Below are 17,478 nucleotides of genomic sequence, written 5' to 3' on the forward strand. Positions count from 1 at the left end.
ATACATAAAATCTACTAAATGAAGCTTAAACTATATCACCATATAACAGAAAACTGATATTCAAAATAATTTTTAAATTCTTTATATGTCACCCAATTTGAAAGCTAAAAAATTAAACAATCAACATAATTATTGAATGAGATAACCTAAACAAATGAGAAAAGTAGCAACCTAGGGATGAACTGCTGAAAACCAGGTATAAATAAAACAGAAGCCTAAGAGAACAGGGAAGGAACAGTCACTTGAACTGTAAATAAACAAAGGGAGACCAGGCTTAAAGCGTAGGTAGGAATTAAGGATGTCAGAAGGAATAACATGAAACCACTGATGCCTTCAAATCAAGAAGTTGTAAGAGCAGAAGTGCATTTCAGAGAGTTTAATCCAGTAACAGAAAGTAGCATGGGCTGGAACAGAAAAGATTAGTAAAACTTTAAATACATAGATGTTTTTGAGGTCTAGAAAGGAAAAAAAGCTTCTGTCAGATGTACTCAAACTTCTAAGTAAATTAACTGAACTCATTTGCAGACTCCTCCAACTGTGACCTATCTTCAGCCATCCTGAGTCAACATTCTGTGGCCTTCTTTTTTTGCTACTCTTTTAAGCGTCGAATGCATCTTATAAGCTTTGAAACCTCTCCCTATGCCTTTTCTTTTTATTTATAAAATTCATATTCCTCCCCCAAAATCCAACTCAAGCATCAGTTACTTCATTGACACTTTCTTCCAATTCTACTTCAAGCTTTCAGCCCTCTAGGATCCCAAAGCATCTATATCTCAATTTTAAAATTTATTTTACATCATAATTATCCAGTAGAATGTAAATCTGATACCAAGAACTATGTCTTCTTTATAAAATCATATCTCTGGTTGGGTATGGTGGCTTACGCCTGTAATCTCAGCACTGTGGGAGGCCGCAGCGGGCAGATCATGAGGTCAGGAGTTTGAGACCAGCCTGGCCAACATGGTGAAACCCCATCTGTACTAAAAATACAAAAATTAGCCAGACATGGTGGCAGGCAGCTGTAATCCCAGCTACTAAGGAGGCTGAGGTGGGAGAATCACTTGAACCCGGGAGGCGGAGGTTGCAGTGAGCCGAAATCACACCATTGCACTCCAGCCTGAATGAAAGAGTGAAACTCTGTCTCAAAAACAAACAAACAAAAAAATCATTTATCTGAGGCTTGAAAGTTTATGACATTAAATCCATCAACGCGGCAAGACAACCAGGGAGTAAGGCAAGATAAGCATGACAAAGTTAGTAGTTAACAAGAGTAGAACAGCTACTATGGGAATAAACAGTCCAGGAGTATAACACATGATCTGCAAAGGAAAAGAAAAGCCCACAGAAGATTAAATAATATGGCTCTGTAATGCCCACATTTACTACAGTTTAATCATTTTTCCCTAACAATAAGGATCACCACAAGAGCAGAGGATCTGACAGTAAGAATTATCTAAGAATAGATGGTAGAAAAATAAGATAGCAGAAGGTTAAACAGTTTCTAGATGGTATCAATTGTAAACTTTTGAGGGGGCTGAAAGTAGGGTTCAAGGATGGCAAAAGAACAAGAAAAGCCAGAACCTAAGTAAGGGGCTGAGAAAACAATTGGTTAAGGTAAGGTTCAAGACAAACTAGATATAAAAGAGCAAATGATACTGGTAGAAAAACGTTAAGTTGTGATCTGAGAGTAAAATTTTATAGTTTCAAAATTTTAAGGAGGAGCAGTATCAAGTGATACTGAGGTCCAAAATATGGTTGAAAGTTAAGTGGGGTCAGAGGACTTGAGAATAAGAAACTATAATGCCAGTTGCTAGAATGAACATAATCATGTGTAACTGGAAGAGAGAACAGAGAAGTAACTAAGATAGGCAAAAGAATGCTTTGGAAGTAGATAATGGAACAGTAGAGTGGCATGTACTTTAAAGAAGGAGATTGTTCAAATCAAGGGAAGGAGAAAAAGGAATTGAGAACCAAGAGTATGAAAGCCCCTCCCTAATTTGTCAGTATTAGGAAGAATGATTTGTTAGCAGGAGAAAGTTACATTACATTAGGTAAAAGAAGGCAGAATGAGTTTGTGGACAAACTTTAAAGGCACATGGCAATTCATTTACAGTAGATTAAGGGTTCCAAAGGTTCCAGTGAAAGAAGTTAATACAGTTACACAGTAGAATAAAGGAAGCCTAGAGTTAATATTTGCTATGTGCCAGTATTATATTCTCATTTAATATTGATTTAAACAATTAACTGATGTGTGGTATTATCTCCATTTTAATGTACAAACTGAGGCTCAGAAGAGTTAAATAACTTTCTCATAATTACACAGTCATTAACTGGCAAAGACGGCATACGAACCTTAATCTAATGTACTCCAAGGCCCATGCTCCTGACCACTTCGCTATTCTCTTTTCTTTTATTTGCATAAAGCTTTTCCCCTTTCAGATGGCAGTCTAAATTACTGTCTAGAAAATCAAGTTGTTATTATCATTTACCAGATGCTAGTTGATTCACTGTAGCCCACTACAGCATGACAGCCTAATGCTTTAGCATGTGATTTTATTTCTTGTCTGATTTCTGCCCACCATGCATCTCGAGTTTCTGGTTCATCTGAAAAATAAATTTTAAATCAGTTTATTACTCAACAGCACATTATCTATATGAACATGAAATGTTTAAAATAAACATACTATGGGAAGTAAAGAAGTATTATTCTATAATGGATTTTTAAACTTCCCATCTTTAAAATGTTACTTCTCAAAAGGCATAAGATTTAACATTTTAAACTCGATTGCTGGAAAACAAACCACCTATCTGCATTTGCTTTATTACTTTAAGAGATAACTAAAGGAATATATGATTAGATATAATTTTAAATGTAGACCCAGAGTTTCCAAATTCTTATCTTAGCTATGATTAGAATTTTAGAATTAGACTAAGAGGATATCCTACATCTCACCTCACTGAGTGAACACCTTATGTGTTATATCCATAAATTTAACTTAAATTCTGATTTCATTTCTTGGTACCTATTTTTTATAACTCACTATATTGTGGATTCTTTCCAAGGCAAAGATTTGTCAATGTTAAAAGAGAGAAAGCCATCTGTAAGCCATCCTTCTATAGAGATGTGGGTCTTCAGGCAAAATACAAGAAATTAGAGACTAATTAAAAAAAAAAAAAAAAAGAAAGCAAACACACTTAAAAAATTAATTCAAATACTTTGGTAATGTATATAAGGAAAAATTTCAGATATAACACTCCATGTATTGGTCTGTAATTTTTAAAAATGATTTAGAATCACAGAATTGTATTTTATTATCAAAGAGAAGTCCAATATTGCTTGTAATGGAGCACTGTAAGTGGAGCATCTGTCATACATATTTCCTAATCACTTGCATTTAGCTGCGAACTACTGGTGACAGCAGCTGCAAATTATAGTAGCTTTTCATGTACAACGTGTTAAAAACAGAAAGTCTATAATTAGTATATCATAATTTATTTCTTTTTGTGGCCAATTCTCATTTGGGAACAACCTGAGATAGAAAAAAAAAATCAACTCTAAATAGAATGCTAAGCTCTCATCGTAAATTTTCCATTTAAAGACACTAATAAATCTAAAAACCAAAAAATCCAAAGTTTCTATTTTTGAATTGCAGTATATATCTGATTTTCAAAATATGTTTTTCAAAATTAGTAGAATAAGTAGAATTATACTCACTAGTAAAATAGTGAAGACAGCAAAGTAAAGAAAGGTTAAGAGGCGTGTTATAGCTCACATTCCTATGATGAAATTTTTGTTTCCTCCACAGGGAGGAGGATCAGCAAAAGGGAGAATTAAGGAGATAAAAGCCAGAACTACAAATGATGCCAGCCAGTTCTTGAATTAAAGTTTTGGTTCCAAGACAAAGCTACCTTAAAACTTTCTTTCAGAAGAAAGAAATGCAGAATTCAGGAAACTGAGAAAAACATCAAAGTACAAGATAAAATAAGGACGAGAAATAGAAAAGACTACAATATGGTATTAGCAATCAATGTTATAAATTAAGAAATGTGTGAACAATTAAGTGAACCTATTTTACACAAATACTACTTGTGTTAAAGAATTTCTTCATATTCCCAAATGAAGTATATATATTAACAGCAAAAATACACTTTCAAATCCATACTCTCTTTTTCTTCTAAGACATACACACTTACGGACCAATCTGAACATCCATTTAATATCATCCTTTCCTAAAAGAGAATTTTTGTACCATAAGATGAACTATTATTCAAGTGGTTGCTCTAATCTATTAAATTACCTATGATTCTGAGAAAATACTTATCACAAATAACTACAGAAATGTATCTCAGTTTAGAAAATACCTATTTCCCCCAAAAATTGCATGAAATAAAAAGTCTAACTTTTCATAAGCTCACTAATAAAACCTACTTACTTTTTTAAACCCTTCTAGAAGTTTACAACATTATTTTCTAAAGCAAATAATTATGTACTATGTTTTTATAAGAATAGATTTTTCTCACATTAGGTTTGCCTACATCTGTACCACAAGTAATACATGGTAGCTTTACTGTTTTAAAAATGAACTTTACAGAAAGTAATCCATAAACAGTGTTTTAAAAATTAATAAAAAATGGAGAAAGCTACTTAAGTTCTACATATATTTATTTTTAAAAGGCCAGCATGTCTAAGTGGGAAAGTATGTTATAACAATTCCTACGAGATATCACATAGAATACAAAGTTCATTTACATTAAACTTACCTTAGTATAACACATAAAATAATCAAATAATTAAACCAAACACTATGAAAGAATAAATGGCTGATTCAAAAAACAAACAAACAAACAAAAAAGCTGAATGCAGCACAAGTGGAGCATTCATATTCTTCTGACAAATTCACAAGCAGCCTTTATTTTAACACATGAGCCACACAATTGCACATGGGGATGCCATTATTGTATTTAATAAAGTATTTACAAGTTTAATACAAAGCTAAAGAGTTACATAACATGGGAGCTAAGGAAGCAAATGGCGTATGTCCACACTCCAGAAAACTTGTTAAATTTGGTTTTTGGCTAAAGCAAAAGCTCAAAGAACGAAGGGTTTGCAAAGCAGATTCAGCATACAGGAGCCAGAAACAGTGGATATTTTGGCGCATGCTTGGATCAGGTGACAGTACAGACTGAAAACTATGGCAGCTCACTGAAATGGTTACAGAAAGTAATGGCCCTAAATTCTAGGTGAAAGCAAGGCAAGCATACAGTAGGGAGCACTTAATCACAAACTGGTAATTATACTAACAATTATCTACAACTGTAAGCAAGAGACTAAAGGAAAAATTTTTGGCTACTAAATTTAGGGGGCGTTTAATTAAAACAAAATTAAGATTAATTTGTTTAACAGTAAAGAAAAGTTAAATTTATCATCAAAGCTTATTTTATACTCATGCCAGACATGAGCTACAGAATCTTCAAGTAGTAATTATGATTCCGCCTATTCTATTACCAATAAAAATTCAGAGATATCACAGCATTTAATCCCTACAATAGAATGTTTAAGGTTTAAAAACTGGTAGCTACAGTCTTACAGGAATGTATTGTGTTTTCCTATAAGAAATACACTAATGAATTTGAATTATCTTATTCACCCCACAAAAGTACAAAATTGAGGATACTATACTAACATAAAAGCAAACATGTTTGAATCTGGCTTAAAATTTTGTGGCAACTATATATGCCACACATGAAATGATACTATTTAGTTATTTGAAGGATATACAGCTGAGATGTGAGGTCACATTTAATAAACATTTCAAAGAAGTTAAGAAACAAACCTCTTCACCTTAAACACCATGTTTCTTCTGCTAATCTACAGAATTATTTATAATTATAAAAGTTATTTTAGGAGAATTTAAAATTTAATTATATACAAATTAATATTTTTAACATATTTTTATACTCAAATTATATATTTTATACATATAAGTTTAATATACAAATTATATTTTATACTATTTTATGTTTTTCTTCTATGGGTCAAAACTCTTTATAGATAATATAACAAATCTTTTAATATATCCTTTTAATTGCAGGCATGAACTGAGCCCTAAATCAATCCTCACTGATGTCTCTTTTAGGGGTAATGTCAGCACACTTAGGTTGATATCAGAATTCATTCATTTTTACTATGTTACATTCCTAGAGCATGGCCACAGCTCGATATCTTGCCATCTTTTTAACACTTTGTTTCTGAAGTACAGGTGAAACTGGTAAAATTCTAAAACGGCAGTTTATATCTCAGAAAATAACAATGTGAACAACTCAACATGATATGCCCTTATTAAACTCAACCTCTTTGAGATTTTAGGCAATCACACAATTGGCAACTAAGAAACACCAACTACCTGAAATGTTAAGTTCAGTCCATTTTTATATAGCTCTGGAAGAGAATAACTCTGCCTTGCAGATTCTTTTAATATGGTTAAAAGAAAAAAGAAACTATTCTAATGTTTTAAAGCAGATTCACTATAGTTAACAACACTGTACTGTACATTTCAAAACAGCTATAAGAAAGAACTTGAAATGTTCCCAACACTTAGAAATGATAAATACTCAAGGTGATGGATACTCCACATACCCTGATTTGATCATTACTTATTCTATGCATGTAACAAAATAAAACATGTACCCCATAAATAAAACAAATATTATGTATCGATAAAAAATTATTTTAAAAATGGACAGTTATTCAATCTAATTTATAAATCAACAAAAGGAGATAAAATGTTAGGTTGGATCAAATAAAGGTTAACACAATGATAATCTATCATGTTAACGGACAGTATAAAAAGCTGTATTCCCAAATACCTGAAAGTAACATTCCAACTGCTAACCTCTTGAAGAAGATAAATTTCCCCTAATGAAAAAGAAATTAGAGAGTTCAGGTTCAAAGGAGTATATAACCTCAAACTGGGTGGGGATCAGTAGACTAGGAAGAAGATTCTCATTATAGAGGAAGTCATATGCAAATACAGAGCAAACATCAAGATGTAGTCACTTGGGATGTTAGGAGGAAACTAAGATATAATCCATGTTGGACCAAACTGGAGTCTTTACTATCTGTAAATTTAGAAAGTCAAATGTGTAGTCTACTCCATAATTGTGAAATTTCACTACACACACGCATGCACACACACACACACACACACACAATGTAACTGGATTTTCATTATTCTAAAGTTACTGGTAATATAGAAAAGCTCACGTCACACATACTGTATTTATGCCATCTTGCATCTTGAACTTATTTATCTACTTCCTGAAAACCTTATTAAAATACTGAAAACCAAAAGCTGTATAACTACTTTAGGTATACTTTGTACATCTGCTTATAAGTATCTCTCAGAGAAAATGATAATTGCTGAGATTATCAGTAGAATTAAAATTCCAAGACAGCCTACCACCTATCTCCTTTAACCAATACACACATATGCACACACCAAATAGTGTAAGAATTACCCTAGACTGGGTGTGGACAGGATGCCTGCCTGGCTTACCAATTTTGTTCCCAGTACCCAACACAGTGTTCAACACATGGTAGGCACTCCACAAACATCCACCGAAGAAAAACTTAACTGAATTGAAACTTAAAAAAAAAAATTCATTCAGATGAGCAGATTGATATCTACATTCTGTAAATATATCCTTATATAATCAGCTGACTCACCCTTTGTTACCATTAAATATTTTGTAAAGTAATTATCATACTTATTTTTATAGGACATAACTACTCACTTTTGCTCCTAAAATAAATTTTCTAAACAACTATAATTCTGATGGCTAACAAAAAAGACTAATATGTACTAATTTTGAACCATTAATCCAAAGCTTGCCTTATCACTAGTAGAAGTTTATGAATGAGAAAAACTTAAGTATAATATGTCCTAAGATCTATAATCTGTCTAAAATAAAATCTGTTTAAAACCCTTTTAAAAATATTCTCAAAAACAAACAAAAGGCTATCTAGTGTTAAACAACTTGTTTTACTAACTCAGGACTTAAAATTATCAACTCACAAATTTTGTCTACATCTGGAAACTATCTCCAACTAATATATAATTACATTTTGACACCACACTATATAACTACTTTACTACTTCTTGACACTTCTTAAAAAAAAAAATCTAAGCTCACATGCAATCTCCACAGAGGAAAAAATAGCAAATTATCCACAACTATCAAGATTATCACTGATTTAAAAATTATGTATGTTAGCTACTCAAAAATACTTCTAGTGGTAACTCAACGGAAAAAAATAAAAGATCATACTCATTTGAAAACTGAGTTAGGACTATTAAAACTTGCTCTGTAAACATTTTCCCATCTCAACGCTCAAATAAACTTGAGTTTCCAAAGGGTAGCACCCAATTGCTATGTATAATTATAGAGCTGTAGTTATGTGGGATAATTCCCCTTTCTTTCTCTTGTATTGAAAGCAGACAAGAGCCTGCTTCATTTGCCATACTTCACTAGTTACTAGGTCCTGCTATTATTATACTCAAAATATCTCATTAATCTATAGTTAAGAGTATAGGTTCTGAAGCCAGAGTACGCAAGTACAAACTGTGACTCAACCACTTTCTAACTATTCACCTTTGGAAAACTACTATTTCACTTTGCTCACCTACAAAACAGGATTAGTGCCGACCTCAGAGATCTGTTTTGAAGATTAAATGGCCTACTATTACAAAACACTTAAAAGTGTTTTGTAACACTTATTACGTGGCACATAATAAGTTACTGATCAACGTAGCTCTCCTATCACCACCAAAACCTAGGTTACCTATTTAGCCAAGGTTACCACACAGTCTACTAATTGGTCTCCCTGTCTATAGTCTTATTGCCTTTAAGCCCATTCTCCACCCTATAGTCAATGATCGAATGCAAATGTGAGCATAGGCTACCCTTATTCTTACACACTTCCAATCCTAGAATGTCACACATAAGATCTGTAATGTAAATGCTGCATTCTGCTTCCTAGCAGCAACACTCACCTGCCTGGCCTTTCTCAAAGTCTGTTACCAAGCCAGAAACATAAGCAGCATGATAAGTAAAGGTAACATTTTAAAAATAAATTCTAATATTGAGTTCCCTTCTTTCTGCTCTATAAAAACATTTCTAGGGCTGGGTGTGGTGGCTCATGCCTGTAATCCCCACACTGGGAGGCTGAGGCAGACAGATCACTTGAGGTCAGAAGTTCGAGATCAGCCTGGCCAACATGGTGAAACCCCGTGTCTACCAAAAAATAATTAGCTGGGCATGGTGGCACACACCTGTAATTCCAGCTACTTGGGAGGCTGAGGCACGAAAATCACTTGAACTTGGGAGGCGGAGGTTGCAGTGAGCTGAGATCACGCCACTGAACTCCAGGCAATAGAGCAAGACTTCATCTCCAAAAAAAAAAAAAAAAAAAATCTAACACTGTAGTTAACACAAACTATGGTAGCAAAGCAGGAGAAAAGGAGACAGAAAAAAAAAAGCTAAACTAACCAAGATATTTTGTACTCCGTGGTAAGCAACCTAGTAAGCATGAACTAACTATGTAAACATCATCAAATGAGTGCTGGCTAGGACATTGTTTTGCAAATGCTAGAAGTTTCAGAACCACACTCAAAGTATATATAAACATGGGTACCGAAATATAAATCTATGTGATTCTTCCACCTATCCTTCAAATCTGAGCTCAAGAATTACAACTTCTGTAAGTTTCCCTCATACAGAGTTAATCAAGCCTTCTTCTTTAACCTTTATATTGTATCACACCATACTACACAGTAAATTATTTAATGTTTTTCTATCCTCCAAGAATATGAGCTTCATGAAGGCAGAGGGACTGGCAATCTTTCCACCCTAACACCTAGCAAATTGCATGGCACAAAATAAATTCTGATCTAAGCTTGCATGACCTGTCATATTTTATACAACATTACTGTATAATAATCTTCCTGTATCTTTCCATATTTTAATGTTTCTGAAATAAGAATGTCTAATAATTAATTATATTTAATATGGTGGTGTATATTTTCTCTTGGAAGGCTGTTATTAAAATGATGATGCTTCATGTAATACATGGTACAAAGAAGCCAGGAAATACAGTGTGAATGAGCAATTCTAGCCCTAATAAAAATGGTATCAACAATTCTTTTCCTACCACGGTTAGTTCTTGATTTTCTACATAAGAGAGCAATGGCTAAATATTCTCAAATTACAGAGAAGAATACATAAATGATTTGCATATATTTACCTATATCAAATTTTTCTTCAGAATTATCAAGTTATTTTTCCTAAACGAGTATGAAAATCAGTTGTTTCTGAATATATACTAGGTCTTACCAGAAAGATTCTAATTAATCAGAAGCATACTACGAGGTGTCATCATTTATGTTCTTTTAACATTCTATAACTTATATCCACCTTTTTTCTTCATATACTTTCTACCTGACATTATTTTGAAGTGATGGCAAGATATACTGCTTCCTCAACCATGTTTCTCTTTGCCAAACCATAATTCTGCTTTTGTGGGACAATGTCCTGACTATGTCTATAAGATTTAATTATTGCCATTTCCATTTCCAAGATTGTTCTATGATTTGACCAATACACATCTCATTCTAAACATCTTTGCCCTGACAAGATTTCAGTTCCCTACATTATTAATGATGAATATGCTCTCAATGTCCTTTTTCTATATATCTTTCCACTATACTAATCTGCCTATGTTTTAAAAGTTCTTATTTTTAAGAAATTAACCTAGCAAGGTATTTTTCAATTTCTCACTAAAAACCAATTATAAAATATTACACTAACAAATGATCATTTTAATTCTAATCAGTGACAGCATGCTGGTAAAAACTTGGATAGGAAATTTCCCTACGGATTATCGATTGATATCAATCTGCATCTGTAAATGTTGGACTTATCATATGGTTTACCAGACTGAATTTAGGTAAATCTACATGATGAATATGATTTACTTCATAGTCAAACATGCATTACTTACATCAAAACTTATATCTTGAACTCCTAAGAACAAAAAAAGTTTACAATATAGAAAAGATTCTGAGATATTATCTAAAATTCTGAGCCCCTTGGTGCTTTGCTTATCTGTAAGATATACTTTCTGAGACAAATAACTGAAAAGTTTCTTTAGGCAACATACCAGCTTCTGACTGAATCAAAATGGTTGTATTATTTCATTCTAAAAAATATAATATAAACAATTAGAAATGTACATTATTATGTTTTTATCAAAAAGAAAAATTGCTTTTAACTCTAAAACACATCATCAGCTGTAAAACTTGCTATCTTAGTCTGGTTTATTTAAAAGCTACAAACTACATTCATATGTAAAATTACTTTTTAAAAATTATATTCACATGTGGAAAGGGAAGGAGGAAAGTTTAAGAAAGCTGTTAATCCCCCAAGTCTGTTCTTAGTTATCTATTTTGGAACACTTCTAGAATTATAAATAAAAATGCTAACAGTTACACTTTTACAGTATCCTACAGAACACTAAATATATTCTATTCAAATCTAAATGTGCATTTAAATATACTTTATTTTTAATTTATGAAACATTAAATACTTATATTTAACAAACACTTGCTTAATCTTAAAGCTAAAGCCTACATCATTTACCTGATATAGAAAACCATCCAAAACGTAATAAATATAATTTTAAATCATCATTCTGAAGTTAATTACCTAAGAAAAGTCATTGATAATTTATAGTATTTCTATGGCTTTCATTAATTCATTTTAGTTAACACATTTTTATATTTGCATTTCCACTGAAATTACAAGAGTTATTACATACGTAGCACAGAATATATCTGTATAACTGAATTGACCTTAAACTTACTTCATCTAGAACATTTCTAAAAACTTCACTGAGCTGCCATAATTTTTGTCAGCATATGTAGTACTGAATGACCATTAAAATACCTGAATTGAAACTATTCCAGTCTAGCAGTTTGTAAGATCTTGTGTTACCCATAATTCCGACAAAGGCTGAGTTCAAAACAGCAAATTAGTAGATCAGTTTTAGGTGCAGAATAGTAGGAATAAAACAAAAAACACTACAAACAAGAACGCAATTGACAACACCACTCGACAGGAACTGGAAAGACACAGACAGCAGAGTTAATAAGAACTAGAAATAGAAAAGGGGAAAGGAGCATGCTATAGTAATCTAACATTAACTAATCTAATTATTGAATTACCTTGATTTTTAAAACCACCCCATTCTTTCCCTTGTTGCAGTCACCTGTTTGCTCAAAATTTACCAAAGGAGGATGTTCTTTAAAAAAGCCTCCAAAATAAAAATCCATAGTTAGCAGGTGGTAGTGGTTTTAAAATAAGATTTTTTCCCTTCTATAGTGAGAATGAAACAAAAATTTCCCATATTCACTAGTCAAAAAATAGCTGCAAAATTCATTTGAGAATGCAAACACAGCATTTTTAACATTAGCACATGCATCTCAATCCATTGTAAGTTTCTCTCAGCAGAGTAACTGTCACAAAATTAAAACATCATCATTATGGTAGATGTTAATCTAGAGTTTTGTTTTGTTTCAACATTCAGCTTTTCTTCAATATATTAAAATTTCTTCATAAATAATTACTTAAAAGGTCTGGAGATTAGTAAATGTTCTTAAGAAAATGTTCCTTTTTAGTGTATAATAATACATAAAACAATCCAAAGAATGTGACATTTTATTTTTTGAGATGGAGTCTCCCTCTGTCACCTACGCTGGAGTGCAGTGGCATGATCTCGGCTTACTGCAACCTCCATCTCTAGGGTTCAAGTGATCCTGCTGCCTCAGCCTCCCAAGTATTTAGGACCACAGACGTGTGCTACCACGCCCAGATAATTTTTGTATTTTTGGTAGAGAGAGGGTTTCACCATGCTGCCCAGGCTGGTCTAAAATTCCCGAGCTCAAGCGATCTGCCCGCCTTGGCCTCCCAAAATGCTGGGATTACAGGTGTAAGTGACCGTGCCCAGTCAGAATGTGATACTTTAAATCAAAATAATATAATATTGGAACCATTAGAATAATCACATGTATTTAACTAAAAATAAACCAAAATGAAAATGTAACTCATACACCATTTGAAAGCACTTATATGTATATGTCCATGACCTTTTGGGAAATAATCCATTAATAACTGAGAATTTCTACATGTGAGCTGAAAAAATACTCTAAACTGGGAGGAAAGGCAGAGAATGGGTGAGCTGGTAGTTACAATACCCAAAAGACATTCTGTAATAAGAATGACTCTTTTCTTCCCTGGGCCTGGATTCTTACATTTCTTGCACAGTTAGCATGAACTGGCAGGTAAAATAAATCCCAAAATGCAGTTAGTTTTTTTTTTTTTTTTAAGTAGTGACACTTTAAATACAGCTCTCTACTTAAACTTATTTAAGTAAACTTCACTTGTTCTCCCAGACTCTATAGCTTACTCAGAGTACATGGAAGCAAGAAAATAAAATCAAAATGTTTTTCTTTTTCTTTTTTTTTTTTTTTTTGAGACAGAGTCTCATTCTGTCGCCCAGGCTGGAGTGCAGTGGCACGATCTCAGCTCACTGCAACCTCCACCTACCGGTTTCAAGCAATTCTCCTGTCTCAGACTCCCGAGTAGCTGGGACTACAGGCACCTGCCACCAGGCCTGGCTAATTTTTGTATTTTTAGTAGAGACAGGGTTTCACCTTGTTGGTCAGGCTGGTCTCAAAACTCCTGACCTCAAGTGATCCACCTGCCTCAAAGTGGCTTCCCAAAGTGTTGGGATTACAGGCGTGAGCCACTGCATCCAGCCCAAAATGTTTTTCAGTAAGCAGAAGATATCCAGTAATTAAATATATTCCTGAAACCATGTTTCGAACTATTAGATCAGTGGGTGCCATCTATTAAAATATTTGAGTCAATGGTCCATAGAAACACAGGTAACTGGCCTTGGGTCACAAGGTTGATGTCAGGTATGTTAACTCGGTACTTCCTTGCATTTTCCAAATAATTCAAGTTCCTTAACACAAAGATGTAGAATTTGGCATAGTCTTCAAGATCCCAATACATTAAACTGGCATCAGTCTGAATTTTTCTTTAAGTACTGTACACAAATACCACAATGGAGAAAACATTTTATATTGACCACAAAAATAAGAAACAGGGGGGAAAAAAAACTAAAGAAGGGAAAAAAAAGAGAAAACCAGTGCTTAAAAGATGTATTTGCCCAGTTTTAGAGTTAAATGATCCTGACTTGCACTGTTTTTCTGAAATCTCATTCAAGGTCCAGAGAATTCTAGTCTTCTCTGAAATAAACTCAAATGACATCAAACTACAGGGCATAAACTTTTAAAACAATTTTTAAAATAGTAATGCTCTGTATCCTCAAAAATAGTCATTATTTACAATGTTTTGGTCCAATAACTTCAAAGCCTTTTACTCTTCTTTTTTTCTTTTCTTTTTTTTTTTTTGAGACAGAGCTTTGCTCTTGTCGCCCAGGCTGGAGGGCAATGGCGCGATCTTGGCTCACTGCAACCTCCACCTCCCGGGTTCAAGCAATTCTCTGCCTCAGCTTCCTGAGTAGCTGGGATTACAGGCGCCTGCCACCATGCTCAGCCAATTTTTGTATTTTTAGTATTTTACAGGCGTGAGCCACCGTGCCCGGCCACCCTTCTTTTTATAGCTGTCAATACAAGCCTCACAAAGAGGTCACTGGATGTGACAATTTAAAATTTTCAAAAATATATACGTCTATATGCCAAATAAGAATACTAATATAACTTCAGGTTTAATGTATGTTGATTGAGCATCTAGTCAATGAGAGATACAAGAACACATTCCATATGGAAAGTTTCCACTATTTATCATGCTTATTTTAGACACAGAAAAATCACCAGAGTATTTCTGATCCAAGGGCCTGAATCCCGTAGGACTTTGATGCCTACTTGCTTTTAATTATGTTCCTATGTTTTAAAGAAATAACCTACTATTCTTACTCGTTTGCTTAAACAGAACAAATAGCTACATAAAAGAAACTGAGGGACCAGATGTTAGTTTGTCTGTCTGTTTTTCAATTCTTAGCTACTCTAGACAAAGTCTACAATTACTTTGTTGCCCATGCTGGATTCCACCACCAATGACAGAGTGGAATCCCAGCACAGTGCTGGGATCTGGGTTCTGTGTCTCCTAAATGCTGCCTGGGCAGGCTGGAGGGGACAGGTGGCCATGGTCAAAGACAGTCCCAGTGTGTTCAAGTTACATAATGAGCTCTAAGAAATGATAGCTCCAGTCGCCTGCTCAGGAAGAGGGTCTCTGACCCATGGACTCATCTGGTTCCCTCTGCTACTTATCTGTTCCTATGACACCCACAGTGCTTACACAGGTCTTGTTGTGTTGCCCAGGCTGTTGCCCGGGTCTGGCTATGTTGCCCTGGGCTCAAGCGATCCTCCTTGCCTCGGCCTCCTGAGTAGCTGGGACTACAGCCACATGTTACTGTGCCCAGCTTTACCATTACATTTTTAAAATATCTGTTTTAAGAAAAATGAAAATAAGCAATCTATAAAGAGCTACTGCTAATGAAAAGAACTAACATCTTAAACTAATGGCCATAATGGTCAATTTATAAAAATGTTTATCTCCCCTGGGTCAAAGAAAAGTTATTTAAGGATTTCCTTAAAGTGATATTGTGACCAAAAATAAATTAAGATTTGTTTTTTACAGAAAAGTAACTAAAATACACTTAGTTTATTTATAATTAAGATTACTACAAATATATTAAAGTAACATGCTAGTTTATACTTTCTTTTCATTTCTCTTTTCAGATAGATTTGGCTTTAAAAAATCATGAAAATCAATTTTAATAACCACAATTTAAAGGAAACATTGAAACTTTTTAAAAACATACCAGGATTGTGGATGCGATCCAAAAGCTTCACAGAACGTGCACTAACTACACCCCCAACGTGTACAAGGAATCCAGGAGGAAATGCCGTCAAGGTAAAAAATGGAAATTCCTAGTGGAAAGAATAGGGAAAAAATAAACTTACCGTGTGTAAAGTGTAAAAAATTTGCTGATTAAAAAGCTTGTCATAAGCAAATGTATTACATCCCTTGAAATAAAAGGCCACCCATTCTACATTACACATGCCTTGTAATTAAAAATTTTATTAAATGTTTAGAGTTTCAAATCCATTTCCCCATATATACAATGTTATACAGAATCCAAAGACCCATTTCGTCAGTTCTCAATGAGGAAAAAAAAAGTGTTCTTTCAATTTAAGATATTTAAAACATACTCTTCCTTCCTCTGAATCTCCAACTCTGATGGAACTTCTCAATGAGATGAGGGAACTGCCCTATCACTCTACCCCATTATCTATTTCTCAGTGGTATAGACACCCCCTTCACATGAACACCCAGTATAAGACACCGGTAAAGACTCTAAAAACCTGGGGCCAAGAGATCTAAATGAAAGTGGGACCAAGGGAGGGTAAGTGAGAGGCTAAGCAGTGTGGGTTAAGAGAAAGAGGATAGGGGCAAATATCAAGTTGAGGTGGTTAAAGAATCATTGCCTGAGGTTACTCTATCAACACCAATGTGGCAGGAACAAATACAAGTGCATAAAGGTACATTAAGGAAAGGTGACAGGTACATAGATAACAGGAAGGCAATAAAACTCCACAAGTTCTTGCACGCTTTATTCTCTCCTTCTCTCTTAAAGACATAAAATTCATCAACTTAGAGACAAAGAGAAACACAAGAAAGAGAAATGAAAAAGCCGAGAAAGGAAATTCATTGAAATAGCACCCAATAAGAAAACAGAGCTCCTGTGGAAACATGGAGGCCCCTCACATTATACAAATTGGATGCAAGTAAGGATAACTTGATGTTTGACCTGTCTGGCTGCAAGATTAATGTAGCTCACTTAACTGGAATCACTTACTAGTAGCCTCAGCTATTTAGAACATAATTGAGCATAATTGAGAAAAATAAGCAAAACGGGGCTCTCAACAGTCAAAAGAACTGTTACGGTCTCAAGCACTAAAGCTCATATACTTTATTCATAGGAGACTCCCACAGATCATATTCATACTATATTATAGTAGTTATAAATTTTTATCTTAAGAACAAACAATTCTAAAATTTATCATGATCTTATTTTCAAGACCACCGCAGATTAAATGCAACAAATAAAAGTTGGTAAAGAGATACAGAATACCACCAGAAGCAGGCACATTAAAAGCAGCAAGAATTATTCACTGGCTGCTTCAGGCATGGAAAATAAAAACTCACAAAAGCATGATCACAAAGCACAGCAACTTGGAATCATTTAGCACAAAAGCAATCAGTCCTGCGCAACTCAGTAACCCATGAAGGTTGAGTATAAAAAAACATGTGTACACACACACACATATT

At 33.9% G+C, this 17,478-nt stretch overlaps 1 protein-coding gene across 6 annotated transcripts in view; it reads right to left on the reverse strand.

Moving 5' to 3' along the window:
- C2CD5 (C2 calcium dependent domain containing 5) overlaps positions 1–17,478 on the reverse strand; it is a 95,191-nt gene that overhangs the window by 40,737 nt on the left and 36,976 nt on the right. For 5 of the 6 annotated variants that reach the window (XM_025402746.1, XM_025402748.1, XM_025402745.1 and 2 more), the window contains 2 exons: positions 15,968–16,076; positions 2,490–2,604 (listed from right to left, as the gene is read on the reverse strand). In XM_025402746.1, the coding sequence (XP_025258531.1) occupies positions 2,490–2,604; positions 15,968–16,076 (224 nt within the window). Of the gene's footprint in view, positions 1–2,489; positions 2,605–12,003; positions 12,070–15,967; positions 16,077–17,478 lie in introns of all 6 variants that reach the window. The other variant, XM_025402744.1, reaches the window with a different exon arrangement.

Source organism: Theropithecus gelada, chromosome 11 (assembly GCF_003255815.1).
Source record: "Theropithecus gelada isolate Dixy chromosome 11, Tgel_1.0, whole genome shotgun sequence".
NCBI lineage: Eukaryota > Metazoa > Chordata > Mammalia > Primates > Cercopithecidae > Theropithecus > Theropithecus gelada.